This window comes from Pimephales promelas, chromosome 18 (genome assembly GCF_988280905.1).
Source record: "Pimephales promelas chromosome 18, fPimPro1.hap1.1, whole genome shotgun sequence".
In the NCBI taxonomy this organism is placed as follows: domain Eukaryota; kingdom Metazoa; phylum Chordata; class Actinopteri; order Cypriniformes; family Leuciscidae; genus Pimephales; species Pimephales promelas.
The window spans coordinates 12,281,038-12,299,031 of NC_142786.1; the positions used below are offsets into that span (position 1 = coordinate 12,281,038).

The 17,994-nt window shown below is 49.2% G+C and overlaps 1 protein-coding gene across 1 annotated transcript in view; it reads left to right on the forward strand.

Annotated features, from left to right (window-relative positions):
- The window catches only part of st3gal1l3 (ST3 beta-galactoside alpha-2,3-sialyltransferase 1, like 3), a 109,188-nt gene that overhangs the window by 51,662 nt on the left and 39,532 nt on the right, over positions 1 to 17,994 (forward strand). The window contains exons 3-4 of the mRNA XM_089122661.1: positions 4,133 to 4,312; positions 10,720 to 10,736. Of these exons, the coding sequence (XP_088978787.1) occupies positions 4,133 to 4,312; positions 10,720 to 10,736 (197 nt within the window). The remainder of the gene's footprint in view (positions 1 to 4,132; positions 4,313 to 10,719; positions 10,737 to 17,994) is intronic.

Genomic DNA, 17,994 nt, shown 5'->3' on the forward strand with positions numbered 1-17,994 from the left:
GCAGGTGGCAGGGTACTTAAACCTGCCTCGACCCGTCCAGGAGCCACGAGGGTGCCACAGGGTGCCCCGTCCCTGAGAAAGGAGGTCCTTCCTCAGAGGAATTGGCCAAGGAGGTGCTGTCGCGAGGAGTATCAGTTCGGAGAACCAGGTCTTGGTGGGCCAGTATGGGGCGACCAAAATGACCTGCTCCTCGTCCTCCTTGATCTTGCACAGGGTACGTGCGAGAAGGCTCACTGGGGGAAACGCACATTTGCGTGGGCCCCGCGGCCAGCTGTGCGCCAGTGCGTCTGTGCCGAGCGTGCCCTCAGTCAGAGAGTAATACAGGGCGCAATGGGATGAGTCATGGGAGACAAAAAGATCTATCTGTGCGTCCCCGAACTGATCCTAAATCAGCTGGACCGACTGGGGATGGAGTCGCCATTCGCCAGAGACTGGACGGAGCCGTGACAGCTCGTCGGCTGCACAGTTCCGAACTCCTGGAATGTGGATAGCACGAAGGGACCTCAGGTGCTTCTGACTCCATAAGATGAGGTGGCGTGCGAGTTGCGACATACGGCGAGAGCGTAGACCCCCCTGGTGGTTGATGTGCGCTATTGTCGCGGTATTGTCTGAACGGACTAGTACGTGTTGACCCTTGAGCAACGCCCGGAAGCGGTGCAGGGCAAGGCGTACTGCCAGCAACTCGAGGCAATTGACATGCATGAGGCGCTGGGGTCCTGTCCAGGAGCCCGCGGCTGCATGCCCATTGCACATGGCGCCCCTACCCGTGGCAGAGGCATCTGTGGAGACAACAACATGCCTGGAAACTCGTTCTAGGGGAACACCGGCCCGTAGAAAGCTGAGGTTCCTCCACGGGGTGAAGGTCTGACGGCAGGTCGGAGTCACTGGAACTCTGAGCGTACCGTGATGCCATGCCCACCTCGGGACTCGATCGCGAAGCCACAGCTGAAGCGGTCTCATTTGAAGCAATCCGAGTGGCGTTGCCGCGGCTGCGGATGCCATATGCCCCAGGAGCCTCTGAAAAGTTTCAGTGGGACCGCATTCTTGCCCTTGAACTGTCGAAGACAAGTCAGCAGTGAGTGTGCGCGCTCGCTCGTAAGCTGCGCGGACATGGCGACCGAGTCTATCTCCATACCGAGAAAAGAGATCCTCTGCACGGGGCAAAGTTTGCTCTTCTCCCAGTTGACCCGAAGGCCCAGACGGGCTAGGTGCCGGAGCACAAGGTCTCTGTGTTCGCAGACCTGATCTCGAGAGTGTGCTAGGATCAGCCAGTCGTCGAGATAGTTCAGGACTGCCAAGGGCTGAAGGGGAACAAGGGCTGCCTCGACAATCTTCGTGAAGACGCGAGGAGACAGAGCCAACCCGAATGGGAGAACCGCGTACTGATATGCCTGCCCCTCGAAAGAAAACCGAAGAAACGGTCTGTGTCAAGGTAAAATGGAGACATGAAAGTAGGCGTCCTTCAGGTCTATCGCTGCAAACCAATCCTGGGGCCGCACACATTCGAAAATGCGTTTGGCCGTGAGCATCTTGAACGGCAGCCGGTGAAGGATGCGGTTCAAAACGCGCAGGTCCAGAATTGATCGTAACCCACCGGTTTTCTTGGGGACAATAAAGTAGGGGCTGTAAAACCCTGACTTCATCTCGGCTGGAGGGACGGCCTCGACTGCACCCTTCGCCAGCAGGGTGGCAACCTCCGCTCTCATGATCGGGGCATTGCCACAGACCACCGTAAAGCGGACTCCCCTGAAGCGGGGAGGAGACCGTGCGAACTGAATCGCATAGCCGAGCCTGATAGCTCGGGGCGAACCCAACGGGACAGACTGGGGAGCTCTAACCAGCCCCAACTGATCCAATGGAATCATCCGAGCCACAGGCGTCCCCCCGGAGGGGCAGCGGGGCGGAGAGATCGGCACAGGCGAGGGTGGCATAGCGACCCTGCGCGTGTGTGTCACGCTCCGCGCCCTGACAGAGGAGACCAGGGAAGGACCAGCGTTCCACGGGGGTCTGCTCTGCCAGGGGTCTGGCGATAGAGGGGGATGAGAGTGGTGTGGTCCAGAGACGGCACGCACTGTCATCCGCGCCCTCAGAGACAGAGGAGGATGAGAGTGGCGAGGCACGGGGGCGTCGCACACTGCCATCCGGCTCTGTGTGCTCAGGGATGGAATGCAGCTCTTTGGAGAAAAGATTCTCCCCAAGCCCTCCACCGGGGGAAGGAGTGGGCCTGCAACCACTCCCTGAAAGAACTGCAAGCCATATCTGAGCTGCCCGTAACGGGAGCGCCGCATAGCCTGGCGTACAGCGGGGCTGCAGGGCTGGTACGGGCAGGGGCGCCTCCCTGCGACCACCTCCACGGCACGGCCCGGTGCTGCTGTGACCGGGCGGGAGGGGGCGGAAGTCGCAGGAGGGCGAATTCGGCGGCAAGCGGACTGAGGCGTCTGAGCCAGCGGCTGGTTGGCAGCAGAAGCCGCAGGGTCAGACAAAAGCCACAGTCCACTTCTGGGCGGACGAGAACTGTTGGGCAGAGTTCACGACCGCGCCGCCGAAAAGGCCAGCCTGGGATATGGGGAAGTTGAGGAAACTGGTTCACTCAGCCTCACACACATCAACCAGGTTAAGCCAAAAATGTCTGACCACACATGTGGACATCACCTGACTCAGGGAGCATGCGGTCACCTTCGTCGCTCATAGAGCAAGGTTGGTGACGGCAGGCAGCTCAAGGTTGAGCCCTGAATCAGCCCTATCCTCGTGCATGTCACTGAACACCCATAAGGATGACAATAACATACAGTGAGGTGGCAGTCTGCCCCGCAGCTCTACAGGTCCCCGCCACCGGAGTAGACAAGAACCTACAGGCATTGGAGGGGTGCTTAGGGTTGCCACGCCAGGTGGAGGCGCTGTGGGGACAAGGATTTGGGTTCGCCACCCCCAAAAACCAATCATCATCCTTAGGTGCTCGAAACATGACAGAAGGTTCCACACAAGCCTGATACTCGTGGCAGCCCGGGACAGCATAGCTGTGAACTCTGGATCAAACTCGTTATGCTAGCACATCCTGGGACAGCTGCACAGACGAGCCATCATCTCTAGAGGACTCCATCTCACCTTGTGATGCAGCGATTATACATGATTTCATCAGCCGGGGGGCCAAATGAGACTCACTTGGGACCACACGGGTTAAAATGTAAAAGACGGGGTGTGGACCGAGGAATTTTCGTTGGTTTAGTTCCAGACCTGCCGTCTTAGGTCACCCTGGCCACCAGCCGAAGTATTATCTCATGTGGAGAACAATAGATTGGGGTTTGGATGAGGGGACTCTCACTCTATTGAGCTCATCGAGTCTCGACCGTTACATTGCAGTGGTCACGTTCCCGCTGGGAGAACGTGACACACCCACGAACACATCAAAACAGTGCTCGTGCCCATCAGCTAAATATATCAGAATACCGCAGTCAGAAATACATGGGCAGATCGTCTTTAGAAAGACGCATCTTTAAAATGACGTGCCGCGTGCACGCTCTTTTTTTGAGAGAAAAGCTTGCAGTAGTGCTTGCAACATGCTGTTCAATTCAGCAGGCAGGACTATGAAATTTGCTGGAATTCGCCATCACACCAACACTGACTGGAAGCTGCTCATCTGGAAGATTCTCGAAGATAGTCAGAGAATAGGCTGCAGGAGTGAAGAAAATTCTTGGCTCCGAAGCAAAAACATACCTGCATGTTGCGGCATCCTCCTTTTTATACAAATGAGGAAAGGCGGAGATACGCTATGCAAAATCCGCAGACCCATGGCATTTCTTTGCCATTGGCTCGTTTTGTAATACTCGAAGTCGATAGGCTTTCTAAACAAAACCCCATTCTCGCCATCCAACGTAACTTGGAGTGACTACGAAAAGGAACTATATTTCCTTTTCTTTATTTCCACAGCTGATGTGTGCAGATTTTCTTTGCTATTTTCTTTAAAAAGTTGTTGTTGTTGGTGGTGGTGTGTGTGTGTGTGTGTGTGTGTGTGTGTGTGTGTGTGTGAAAAAAACTGAAAAAAATACAAATGTCATTGAATACAAATAAAAATGAGTGTTAAATATATACTCTATCAAAAAACCTCTACCTAAATGATATTTGCTTTTTTCAGGATTAACAAGGGCCCAACAAAGGGTTTTGAGAAGGATGTGGGGTCTAAGACCACTCACCGTATTATCTACCCCGAGAGCGCTGTGGACATGGACAACTCCACCCATCTGGTGCTGATTCCGTTCAAGACTCTGGATTTGCAGTGGCTCATTAGTGTCTTTACTTCCAAACACATTGATCGGTAGGACCAGTTTAACTAATTAACATGCATGACATGCCATTAAGAACTGGGGGGGGGGGGGGGGGGCTGAAAGGGCGAAGGCCCTATTGTTTTCCTTGTGATTATTAGGGCCCAAGCCCTGAAAGGGCGAAGGCCCTATTGTTTTCCTTAGGATTATTATTATTATTAGGGCCCAAGCCCTGAAAGGGCGAAGGCCCTATTGTTTTCCTTAGGGTTATTCTTTTCTATTATTATTATTTTTCTTAAGACTATTCGGGCACTTTTGGGGCCCTTAACATGCTCGAAAACTCTTGAAACTTTGCACACGGGTCAGAACCCGTGGCCATCAGAGCCGGGCTGAAGCTGGTACCCGGGCGTGGCAGGGTGGCTCGTCAGTGCCCCCTGGAACGGGGTCCGAACACTTGGTCCATAACTCAAACACGCTTGTATGTAATAATATGAAACTCGGTACACATGTCGATCTCATCGTTTCATATATACTTCGCACTTTTACTTTTTACCCCAACCTATTGAGGGTTGTTTGTAAAACACACGCAATGGAATGTGAAATACTCCTCCTAGAGCTTTGATCCAAATTCGACGAAACTCGGTCAGCGTGAAGTCAAGACATTGAGGATGAAAGTTTGCGAGGGGATTTTTGATATCTCGAACGGTTTGGCCGCGGCGAGGAAACTAAATCGTGGCGAGAAACGTGAAACAGGAAGTGTGTTATAACTTCAGCATACATTAACTGATCTTGATGAAACTTCAGCAGTGTGTTCTTGGGACTTGTGACTTGGACTCGAGTCGCTATTTTTATGACTTGTGACTTGACTTGACAAAAAATAAAATACTTGAGATTTGACTCGGACTTGGAAGTTAAAGACTCTGGACTTGACTTGACTTGAGACACGATGACTTGAATGACTTGAGTGTTAATCACATCATGTTTTCAGTTTGAATATAAAATATATAAATTATGTAAAAAAAAATAAAGTTGATCCAGCTGGAGCGCAGGCTGAGAATAGCGCTTTCATGACTGGATCACGAGATCATCAGTCATGCCCTCTCATACCTTACGCACACCACGCCCACTTACATCAGATATCACATCAACATGTCAGCCGGAGGGATACCGAGGGTCGTCGCTTTCGGGTTCAAGAATTTCTTACAACAAGATGGCAAAAGAACAGCGCTTTGCAAGACATGCAACGTTAAGATCGCGGACAGCCAGACGACAACCTCCAATTTCGTCCGTCATTTGAAGAGCCATTCTGCCCAGTAAGTGCTTGTCAATTTGTTAATGTTATCTGGTTAGCTCGTTCGCTAGCTAATGTAAGTTAAAGGAGAACTCCGGCGCAAAATTACACATTGTTACCTAGTCAACCGTTATCTGAGATTTGTTTTCATGATTGCCGAATGTAAATAGTTTTATCTATAAAAACAGTTTAGCCTATAACGCTAGTATAACACTATATAGGGCATAGAGTAATGACAAATAAAAATCGCTTGTTATTACCACTAACAAGGCTCAAAATAGCCCCACACTAACATAATAAAGGTCCCTACATTCAAAACGAAGCATTGAGAACTTTGTCAGTGTCCATACAGTTTAATAAGAAGATATTTTATACACACAGTCAACTTCGCGAATACAGGAAGAAGCTCAGGGAGTTCAGTTTTCCTGTAGGAACCCCTAGCAATACTGCCCTACAAAAGGCAAAGCGCAGTAACTACACATTTGGTCAAAAATGAGTTAAGACTTGTAATGGGCTTTATGACATGTGTTCTGTCTTGTGAAAAAATATCTGGGTTAAATTATGTCCCATTTCGGAGAGGCATTACCACATAATCTACCCATAACATGTTTTACTGGCTGGTATAAAAACTTTAAAGGCGTTTTTCTCTCTGTTTCTTTGTTTGTGTAGTTACTGCACTTTGCCTTTGTAGCAACCTATAACGTTCCGGAGGGAGGATTTCTACAACTTGCTTGAACAGTTCCATTTTATTCTAAAAAAACAAATTTTAAACACACACCAGTCAACAATAAATCAGGTTATTAATATATTTTCTTAAATGCATTTTAATAATAAAAATAAACTAAAAATTTATTTTTATCAAACTTGACTGGGAGTAATTGACTCTGTGCACGAGAAAAATGCTAACTTCCGCCTTGAGGGCGGATGTTGGGTACTTCGGTTCCGGTTGCCGTTGTTTACATCCTACATCAGTGGACCGGCTATCTAAAGCTTAGCTATCTAAATATATTTGTCTAAAACTATGTTCGTTTGTTCATTGTCAAGTCAACCAACACAGTTTTCACTCATATTTGGGTGGAGCCAGGCGCTGCTGCATTGTGAAAAGTAAACGACATTTCACATTTTGTCACCGCACCCAAGCAGTCGCTTTACAGAGTGGAGCGTTGCGTATCCATGACAACTAGAAGGAAGTTTTTAGGCTACTAATTATTTATTATATTATACCCTTTAACCAGGAGAAGCCCCTGGGTTTATAACCTATTTTGCAAGGGAGACCTGTTTAGAAATATGTGTGAACAGCCTAATATGTGTTAAACAGCCTAACTTGATAACGAACGAACCAACGTCGGATACCTTTACTCCCTGTATGACATGTATAGTGGTTGTCAACACTGATCTGTATGACTATATAGATAGTGGTTGTCAACAACATAGCCTCTAAACATCATAAACAAAACAATGGCCAACACAAACTGTTCTGGAAAATGCACTTTCTAACGCATGATTTCGCATTTTATAATGTATAGAGAGATATAACAGTTACCAAATCGCATAGCTTGAGCATGTAGCATGGCAACATTAATGTCCGAGTGATTCCACGTGTACCGCGTGTGTACACGCCGTCAAATGTCCGAGCGAAACAAAACAAAATGTAGTTCTTCATCTGGGGAGCGATATTTATTTTTTCTAGGATGGTAGGAGTGACGGGTAGGTTGGGGTTGAGGTAGGTCATATGCTATATATACAGTATATATATATATATATATATATACAATAATAACGTTAAGTCAACGGTATTCATAAACACGCTGAAAAGAGATTATGCGTGTTGATAGCATGCCAAAAATACGTGATAAGTGTCATACATACGCAATTTCATGAGATCAGTCTGAGCATGGATGTTGTTGTGACTTAACGTTCCCTTCAAAATTATGCAAATACTGAGAAACGTAATATTTAAACCCCTTCTCTCTTGCTCTGGGGAGCTGGAGGAAAATCATTAGCAAGTCGATGAACATAATCGACTGTATTCGGCAAATGTTCAAGACATCTGGAGAAACATACATCCTCTACGTCGTCCATCAGGCTACCGGAAACTAGACACCCCATATCGGTTTCGCAGCCGGAACTAGCATATGCTAACGTGCACATAATCCATTACTGGGAGTAAGTGAGTAATGTCTAATGCTTTTTGAAAACTTAAGGCTTTTTTCATAAAACAAGTCAGGACATCATCTCATTTTTGTATACATTTTTATTTCTTTAAATTAGTAAGCTACAGGACATCGTCTTTCAAAACATGAAAAGAGAAAAGTAAATGAATGCGTCATTGTACCCAAATGCACTTCCGAATGCGCCTCTGTCCATTTCAAACCAAACTGATGCCCATAGATGCACGTTTAGAAGAGTTTCAATTGCATGGGAGGGAGTAGCCAGCTAGCTCTCTGTTTTGTTTGAACATCAACAGAAGTGATGTTACCCCGCCATCGCTGATACAACCTTTAACAGTCATGTTTTTGCTTCTTGAGAGAGAGAGAAAGTGTGTGTGTGTGTGTGTGTGTGTGTGTGTGTGTGTGTGTGTGTGTGCGTGTCTGTGTGTGTGTGTGTGTGTGTGTGTGTGTGGCTGACTGTAGATTTTTCCTGCAAGTTCTTGTCTTTTTGCATAACAATTTTGTATTTTTTTAAAAAAAAAGACAAAATATGCATATAGCCCCAATCTTTTAAATGTATAGTTTGCTTTAAATAAAAGTAAGATACATTGGTAAACTACAAATTGGTAATTGAAGCTGAATGAATTTTAAATTCATGTGCTATATTTCAATATATTTGCTTTCCTTAATATTGTAAAACACTAACCTCATTCTCATCTGAATTACAAATATTTTTTTTCTGTATAAAATAATACTCTGATTAAAAAAGAAACATCAAAAGTGTTTTTAGTCAATGTAGAATGTGTAACTTAAAAATAAACAGATTAGTGCTCTTTTTGAGGACAATCCTGTGTGGGGAGTGGGCGGTGGGATTTCTCTGTTGGGTGAGATTTAATTATTAAAATTTTTGTTTTTCAAGGTAGCATTCTAATCAGGTAATATTTTCTGTATTTATATATGTGTGTGTGTGTGTGTTTGTATGTATATATATTTTGCAAAGCCCTCACTGATGCAAGCTCCTCAGCACACTTATCTTCGACAGTCAAAGCGGGGTTTAAGTTTTTGCACGTTGTGCAGAATAACCCTCTTTATATATATATATATATATATATATATATATATATATATATATATATATATATATACTTAAAAAAGCGGGGGTTAAGTTTTTGCACGTCGTGCAGAATAACTCTAAAGGCACCATATATATACTTTAATATACTGTAGCTGCGAGCAGAGATGAAGGGCCAAAGCTGGCGGTTCCGCCATCCCGGTGCCTTTAGGTAACTACCGCGATATTGCCGGAACTTGAATGGTGCAAAAGAAGTTTAAAATGTATAAGAACTAAGTATAATAATAAGGTGTAATATACATGATATGTTTTTGCTTATTTGCAGATCATAGCCTATAGGCAAATGTCTGCACTTATCTTTCGTATTAGTGCTGAAGAATGACAAACTGACTAATGTGTATGACTGTTACTTAGTAGTTACTGCATAGTTATTTTTCTTGAACCTTAATTAATAGATAATTAATAGTAGTTCTTCAGGAGGTATCATTAGCTATTGATTAACCAACTGATACCTAACACAATCATAAAATTATATTACATACTGATTAGTTAACACATCTTCCTTAGTAGTTAACAGTAGTGACTTAAGTGTTAATAAAGAATTACCTATTAGTTCTTCATTAATTCCTTATTAGTTATGCGGTAAGTAAGATACAGTATTCTAAAGTGTTACCGGAAAATTAAATATTGCAACATCTTATGGCCAAGCTGTGCACTGTGGGGTCACATTAGAATGCCTCCTCTACTAAAAACTCTCTCAACTGGGGCAGAAATGGCAGGAACAGAGAGAACTTTCAAGGCAACATTGTGTAGATTGGGAAAATGCTCTTTGTTTTTTGACCAAAAGGTCACGGCTTTGCCTTCGTTCTTCGGTCTTGTGGAAGAACCTTGGTTCCTCGCCCAGGCCCACTGTTGGGGGCTTCTTGTAGACGCATAGTGTTATCGACGGATGCTTCCCTCACAAGTTGGGGGGTATATCTAGGCCAGTTACTCACTGTCAAGCATTTTTTAGACTGGTGTCTCTCATGGCAGCTGTGTCCAACGTAGTTACTTTTGGCCTTTTGTACATGAGACCCATGCAGTGATGGCTCAGGACCAAAGGGTTTTCTCCGAGGAGAAAAACGTTTCGCATGATCAAGGTCACGCGGCTTTGCCTTCGTGCTTCGGTCATGTCGAAGAACCTTGGTCCCTCGCCCAAGCCCAGGTTTGGGGGCTTCTTGTCGACGCATAATGCTATCGATGGATGCTTCCCTCACAAGTTGGGGGTGATCATGAGTTGGTCGCTCGGCGAATGGTACTTGGCAGGACCATCTACCTTTTAGCACATAATTGGCTAAAAGTGATGGCGGTATTCCCGAAAATCTCAATACTTCCTGCCAGACCCTGGAGGTCACTATGTGTTTGTCCTTTCGGATAAAACACAGATGGTCTCGTATATCGGAGCCGATATCCTGTTGAGGCAGGGGCTGAGGCCCAGGGAATGGAGACTCACCCTCAGTGTTGTTTTTGGCAGCCCTTTTTAATTTTAGTCTTAGTCTTTTGGACGAAAATGATTTTAAGTTTTAGTCACATTTTAGTCACTTATAAACTTAATAGTTTTACTCAAGTTTTAGTTGACGAAAACACAAAAGGTTTTAGTCAAGTTTTAGTCGACGAAAACACCAAAAGGTTTTAGTCAAGTTTAATCAATTTTAGTAAAAAAAAAAGTAGTCTTTAACAAATTAATTTAGTTTAAAAAGTAGTGGAAATGGGCTTAGGTTTGACAGATTTAGCAAGTGTTGCAATTCATAAAACAAGCTAACCTTAAAACCTTTGTATAATAAAATAGACTTTCTCATTGATGGAGATGCAGTGCTGCCATTGCCAAGCTGTACTTCATTGTCACATTGGGCAGAAACCTTTTATCCCCATATTTCAAGTTATAGTTTTACCCCTGAATATTAAAAGCTATTTTCACCAGTTATCACAGAATAAAGGAATGGTTTAAAGTTTAAACAGCAAAAACGTTGAGCTACTAGAACATTGTACACAGATAAAGTGGTAAGCGTGGAATCAAAAAAAAAAAAAAGCCAAGAATAAAAACATTCTTACTTTGGCAATTGTGGCTTTATTTGAGAAATTGCTAAAGTGCAATGAACAACGTAGTATGCAACAATAAGATGCATATTATTTGTAAACACAAAGTGGTTAATTCAGGAACAGTGTTGTTCGCATATTTAGTTCTTGTCGACTCTGCCTTTTTTTTTTTTTTTTTGGCATTTATATTATATTCCATTATTTTTCTCTCTACTAGTATTTTTATTCTTGTATTGTATTTTATCAAATAGCCCTTATTGTTTTGTATTGCTTGTGTATTGTATCGCATGTATTGCATTTTACTAAAAAAGCCCTTATAGGGACTAATGTTGTAAATTAGCTTTGGCTAAAAACATTGATACATGCATCAGATCACTGTCAAAGTGTATCTATGTTATCTGTATCTGTCCCTATCTAAATAAACTATAATAATAATAATAATAATGTGACAATATTAGATCTAAAGTATGATTATGAAAATGAGTAGGTCCTCCTGACACATGTTGTCTAACTCCAATAGAGTTCAGAATGTCTTTAAATGCCAATCCCAATGCATCTTTTTCATTATCTACATGGATATTAAAATCATTAACAATTAGCACTTTATCTGCAGCCAGTACTAACGTAGTGGAGTGGGAGCGGAGCGAGGAGTGGAGCGGCATGATTTTGAATGGAGTGCAGAGCCGATTTTTTAAAAGCGCTCCACTACCACTCTATCACAAGGATTCATGCCAGCGGCTCATTATAGAACTGCATTTTTAGTAAGGATTCACACATTAAACACATTATGCTAGCATGATACAGATGGATCACTCAAAAAAAAAATGAACGTTATGATGACGCCGATGGACATGAGTGGCTGCAGGAGGTTATAGTTATCAAGCCTACTCAATATGATCGGGCAACATAATCTCATGAAAGTGTATCTATAGCACAAATTTTATTTCTTGGGCCATTTATATGCCAAAAAATAGTTTTTGTGTGCAAATGAAGCACACTAAACCCCTTGGTTAAGATAATGGGTGTGAAGTGCGTTTTTGCCATTAAGTGCGTATCGTAGGCTATGCACGAGAAAACGTCTCGGTTACGTATGTAACCCTCGTTCCCTGAGTAGGGAACGGAGACGTTACGTCAGAAGTGACGGAGATTGGGGGATTTCGCATAGAAAGCCAATCCTCTTCGAGTATTTAAACACGAGCCAATGGCATGCAATGCCTTGGGGCTGCGGAAATTTGCATAGCGTACTCCGCCCTACTCCGTGAGTATAAAAGGAGGAAGTGAACGCAACCGCAGTATGTCTTCGCTGAGGAGCCAAGACTGAACTCGGCATCTACCCAGCGATACAGCAGAAGTGGCAGGGAGACGTAACGTCTCCGTTCCCTACTCAGGGAACGAGGGTTACATACGTAACCGAGACGTTCCCTTTCGTAGTCACTTCGAGTTACGTCAGAAGTGACGGAGATTGGGGGTCTGTGCCATCACGCCATCTTCAAGCTGTCTTCCAGTGCCCTGCGAAAGACTGAACCCCCGAGCCTTACCTCTTTTTTTTTTTTTTTTTTTTTGGGGATCCGACTTTGACACAGGATTACCAAGGTACACTGGGAAACATATCCCGAAGGGGACATGCTACCAGCTGCCTACCGAAGGGAGGACTTATGAATACACATATGGCCACATAGGAACGCATATGGAACACTGGAGTACCAACCGCAGGTGGCTAGTACTAATTTAAACTCCAGGGGTGGCAGATGGCTTGCCAAGGGAAGACACATGCTCAGAGAGGCTTACAGTGGATAATACACATGAGACGGTTACCATGGGGAACCGTGCGCCTGGAGGCACCTAGCTAGCATCCAGAGCAACAGCAGTGGTGCCCGCATCGTCGGTGCTGGAGGACTCAAGACTTCAATGGAAGAACTGAGGAAATATCGCACTTATCCAGTCCGGGGAGTGGATTGGCGAGCAAGCGAAGACACCTGAGCGGATCCAGAACTGGCCGAAACGAGTACGTGAGAGGATACCGGCTCAACTCGCAGATTACAGAACCTGGCGAAGGTGTTGGGTGTCGCCCAGCCTGCAGCTCTGCAGATGTCTGTTAGCGAGGCGCCGTGCGCTAAAGCCCAAGAGGAGGCTACACTCCGAGTGGAATGGGCCGTCACACCAAGGGGGCACGGAAGGCCCTGCTGCTGGTAAGACAAAGCAATGGCATCCACTATCCAGTGGGACAGCCGTTGCTTTGAGAGAGCCCTTCCCTTCTGGCTCCCTCCATGACAGACAAAGAGCTGGTCTGAGGTCCTGAAACACTGCGTTCTGTCGACATAGGTGCGGAGAGCACGTACCGGACAGAGCAGTGCCAAGGCTGGGTCTGCCTCCTCCAGGGGCAGCGCTTGCAGGTTCACCACCTGGTCCCGGAAGGGAGTGGTGGGAACCTTGGGCACATATCCAGGCCGGGGTCTCAAGATCACGTGAGAGTAAGCCGGCCCGAACTCCAGGCACGCTTCGTCAACGGAGAATGCGTGCAGGTCCCCCACCCTCTTGATGGAGGCCAATGCAACCAGGAGTGCTGTCTTCATGGACAGAAACTTTAACTCTACCGATTGCAAAGGCTCAAAGGGATGCCTCTGCAGAGCACTTAAAACTACCGAGAGGTCCCAAGAGGGTACGAGGGGAGGACGAGGCGGATGCAGCCTCCTCGCTCCCCTCAGGAACCTGATGACCAGGTCGTGCTTCCCTAAGGACTTACCTTCCACTGCTTCATGAGAAGCGGCAATGGCCGCGACGTAAACCTTAAGGGTGGAGGGCGACAGCCTGCGCTCCAACCCCTCTTGCAGGAAGGAAAGCACGACACTGATCGAGCATCTCCGGGGGTCTTCTCCGCGAGAAGAACACCAATTGACGAAGAGGTTCCACTTCAACGCATAAAGGTGTCTCGTGGACGACGCTCTTGCGGAAGTGATGGTTGCCGCCACCGCAGGTGGCAGCGAACTCAAACCTGCCTCGTCCCGTCCAGGAGCCACACGTGCAGCCTCCAAAGATCGGGACGAGGGTGCCACAGAGTGCCCCGTCTCTGAGAGAGTAGGTCCGGTCTCAGAGGAATAGGCCAAGGAGGTGCTGTCGCGAGGAGCATGAGTTCGGAGAACCATGTCTTGGTGGGCCAATAGGGGGCTACCAGCAAGACCTGCTCCTCGTCCTCCTTGATCTTGCACAACACCCGTGCAAGGAGGCTCACTGGGGGAAACGCATACTTGCGTGGGCCCCGTGGCCAGCTGTGCGCCAGCGCATCCGAGCCGAGAGTGCCGCGGGTCAGAGAATAAAACTGGGCGCAGTGGGACGAGTCCCGAGAGGCGAACAGGTCTATCTGTGCCTCCCCGAACTCGTCCCAAATCAGCTGGACCGACTGGGGATGGAGTCGCCATTCGCCAGAGATGGGACGGACCCGGGACAGCTCGTCGGCTGCCCAGTTCCGGTCTCCAGGAATGTAAACTGCACGAAGGGACCTCAGGTGCTTCTGACTCCATATCAAGAGGTGGCGGGCGAGCTGCGACAACTGGCGTGAGCGTAGACCCCCCTGGTGGTTGATGTACGCTACTGCCGTAGTGTTGTCTGAGCGGACAAGCACATGCTGGCCCTTGAGCAACGCTCGGAAGCGGTGTAGGGCGAGCCGTACTGCCAACAGCTCGAGGCAATTGATGTGCATGAGGCGCTGGGCTCCTGTCCAGGAACCGGCGGCTGCATGCCCATTGCACATGGCACCCCAACCCGTGGTAGATGCATCCGTGGAGACAACGAGATGCCTGGAAACTCGCTGAATAGGGACGCCGGTCCGTAAAAAGCTGAGGTTCGACCACGGGAAGAAGGTTCGGCGGCACGCTGGAGTCACTGGAACTCGGAGCGAGCCGCGATGCCATGCCCACCTCGGGACTCGATCGCGAAGCCACAGCTGAAGCGGTCTCATATGAAGCAAACCGAGCGGCGTTGCCGCGGCCGCGGATGCCATATGCCCCAGGAGCCTCTGAAAAAGTTTCAGTGGAACCGCACTCTTGCCCTCGAACTGACGAAGGCAAGCCAGCAGTGAGTGCGCGCGCTCGTTCGTGAGCTGCGCGGACATGGCGACCGAGTCTATCTCCATGCCGAGAAAAGAGATCCTCTGCACGGGGCAAAGTTTGCTCTTTTCCCGGTTGACCCGAAGGCCCAGACGGGCTAGGTGCCGGAGCACCAGGTCTCTGTGTTCGCAAACCTGAGCTCGAGAGTGTGCTAGTATCAGCCAGTCGTCGAGATAGTTCAAGATGCGAACCCCGTGTTCGCGAAGGGGAACAAGGGCTGCCTCGACGATCTTCGTGAAGACGCGAGGGGACAGAGCTAACCCGAATGGGAGAACGGCGTACTGGTATGCCTGGCCCTCGAAGGCAAACCGAAGAAACGGTCTGTGTCGAGGGAGAATGGAGACATGGAAGTACGCGTCCTTCAGGTCGATCGCTGCAAACCAATCCTGATACCGAACACATTCGAAAATGCGTTTGGCCGTGAGCATTTTGAACGGTAGTCGATGGAGAGAACGGTTCAAAATGCGCAGGTCCAGGATCGGTCGTAACCCACCGGTCTTTTTGGGGACAATGAAGTAGGGGCTGTAAAACCCGGACCTCACCTCGGCTGGAGGGACCGTCTCGATTGCACCCTTCGCCAGCAGGGTCGCAATCTCCGCTCTCAAGACTGGGGCATTGCCACCGACCATCGTGGAGCGAACTCCCGTGAAGCGGGGAGGAGACCGTGCGAACTGAATCGCGTAGCCGAGTCTGATCGTTCTGATGACCCAGCGGGATATCCCAGGAAGCGCTAGCCAGGCTTCCAGGAAATGAGCCAACGGGGTCATGCGAACCACAGACGTCCCCCCGGAGGGGCAGCGGTGCGGGTCGACTGGCACGCGTGCATGAGTTACCCCGCTCGGATGCGTCGAAGCCCGCTCCCCGACAGAAGGGACCAGGGAAAGCGGAGCGTTCCACGGGGGTCTGTTCTGCCGGGGGTCTGGCGACAGAGGGGGAAGGGATTGGTGTAGCCCTGGGACGACACACGCACCCTTCCGCGCCCTCAGAGACAGAGAGGAGTGTGTGGGCTGACGCACGGGGGCGTCGAGCGCACCCACTCCAGTCTGTGAGCTCAGTGAGGATGTCAAGTCTTTCTTTAACCAGTTCAGGGTGCTGCCCACCCGTGGGTGAGCAGCGGGGAGCTGAGAACAAAAGATTCTCCCCCGGCCCTCCACCGGGGGAAGGAGGGGGCCTGCTACCGCCTCCTGAGAAAGACTCTAAATCGTCACTGAGCGGCCCGTGTCAGGATCTTCGCTTGGCCTGGCGTTTAGCGGGGCGAGCGGCCTGAGGGGGCTGTGACGCCGGCCTGCGGCCTCCTCGACGCCGGGGCCCGGGTGAAGGCTGCTGCTGGGGCCGGGCGGGAGGGAGGGGAGCCGCAGGGGGGCGTCCTCGGCGGCGAGCAGAGGGAGGCACCTGCGCCGATGACTGGGTGGAGGCAGCAGCTGGTCGCCGGGGCAGGATGTGTTTAATGGCCTCCGTCTGCTTCTGGGCGGTGGAGAACTGCTGGGCGAAGTCCTCGACCGCACCGCCGAAAAGGCCAACCTGGGAGAGCGGAGCGTCGAGCAGACGAGTCCGCTCAGCGCTCCGCGTATCTGCCAGGTTGAGCCAGAGATGGCGCTCCTGAACCACCGAAGTGGCCATCACCTGACCGACGGCGCGAGCGGCCACTTTCGTTGCCCGGAGAGCAAGGTCGCAAATCTTTAAATGCCGTCGAGTCAGTCCCGCCCTCGTGCATGTCTCTGAGCAGCTTCGCTTGGAAGACCTGCAAAGTGCTCATGGCATGCAAAGCGGAGGCCGCCTGTCCCGCCGCTCTATAGGATCGCGCCGCCATAGCAGACGAGAACCCACAGGCTTTGGATGGGTGCTTAGGAGGACCACGGGTGGAGGCGCTCTGTGGACACAGCTGCATCGCAACAGAGCGCTCCACCGGGGGCATCCCAGTGTACCCACGGGCGGCCCCACCGTCGAGGGGGGGAAAGGCGGGGGAGAGATCGCGCTCTCGAGTGGACAAAGGAGCCCCCCAAGAGCGCGATAACTCCGCATGCAGCTCGGGGAAAAAAGGTATCGGAGTTGGCCGTGGCCTTGCGGCGGCAGCTTTGTCCAGATACCAGTTATCCATCCGCGAGAGATCGGGGCAGGATGGAGGTTTCCATTCTAGCCCGATACTCCCAGCGGCTCGAGACAGCATGGCCGTCAGCTCGGGATCTGACACGGGCAACGCTGGCACTCCCGAAGGGGGCAACGCAGCCGCATCTTCCTCTCCCGAGGACTCAAGCAGTGATAGACATCACATCATCATCTGGAGCGCTGCTAGAAGCAGCCGGCGCCGCCGAAGAGACAGCCGACTGAATCGAGCTGGCGCTCGCTGGCTCACGCACTGAGGCGGGAGGTGTGGCCCGAGGAATCGTCGGGGCTCTATCCCACACCGTCACCGTTAGATCGCCGGGTCGACGGGCCCCCTTTCGTGAAGGAAGCCGATCGAGTAGGGGGGACCGGGGCTCTCACTCTAGTGAGATCATTGAGCCTCGACCTCAGTGTGGAGATGGTCATGCTCCCACAGAAGGAACATGAGTCATCCACGAACGCTGCTGCTGCATGCTGAATGCCCAGGCATACAAAGCAGCGTTCGTGACCATCAGATGATGACAGAAATCTACCACATCCAGAAGGGCACGGGCGAACCATCTTTAAAAAGACGTGCCGCGTGCAGCTCTTTCACTTTCACTTTTAAGAGAAAGGAGAAATTCACTCTTTCAGCGCTGAGGCTACCAGGGAGAAGTGCAAAGTCTGGCAGACCACTGCTCAGATCGCAGGCAATGCAGAATCTCGCTGAGTACCGCCGTCACACCAACACTGAAGAGGACGCTCGTTCTCGAAGAGTCTTGAATCAGCTTTTAGGAGTGAAGAGGTTCTCTTGGCTCCGAAGCGAAAACATACTGCGGTTGCGTTCACTTCCTCCTTTTATACTCACGGAGTAGGGCGGAGTACGCTATGCAAATTTCCGCAGCCCCAAGGCATTGCATGCCATTGGCTCGTGTTTAAATACTCGAAGAGGATTGGCTTT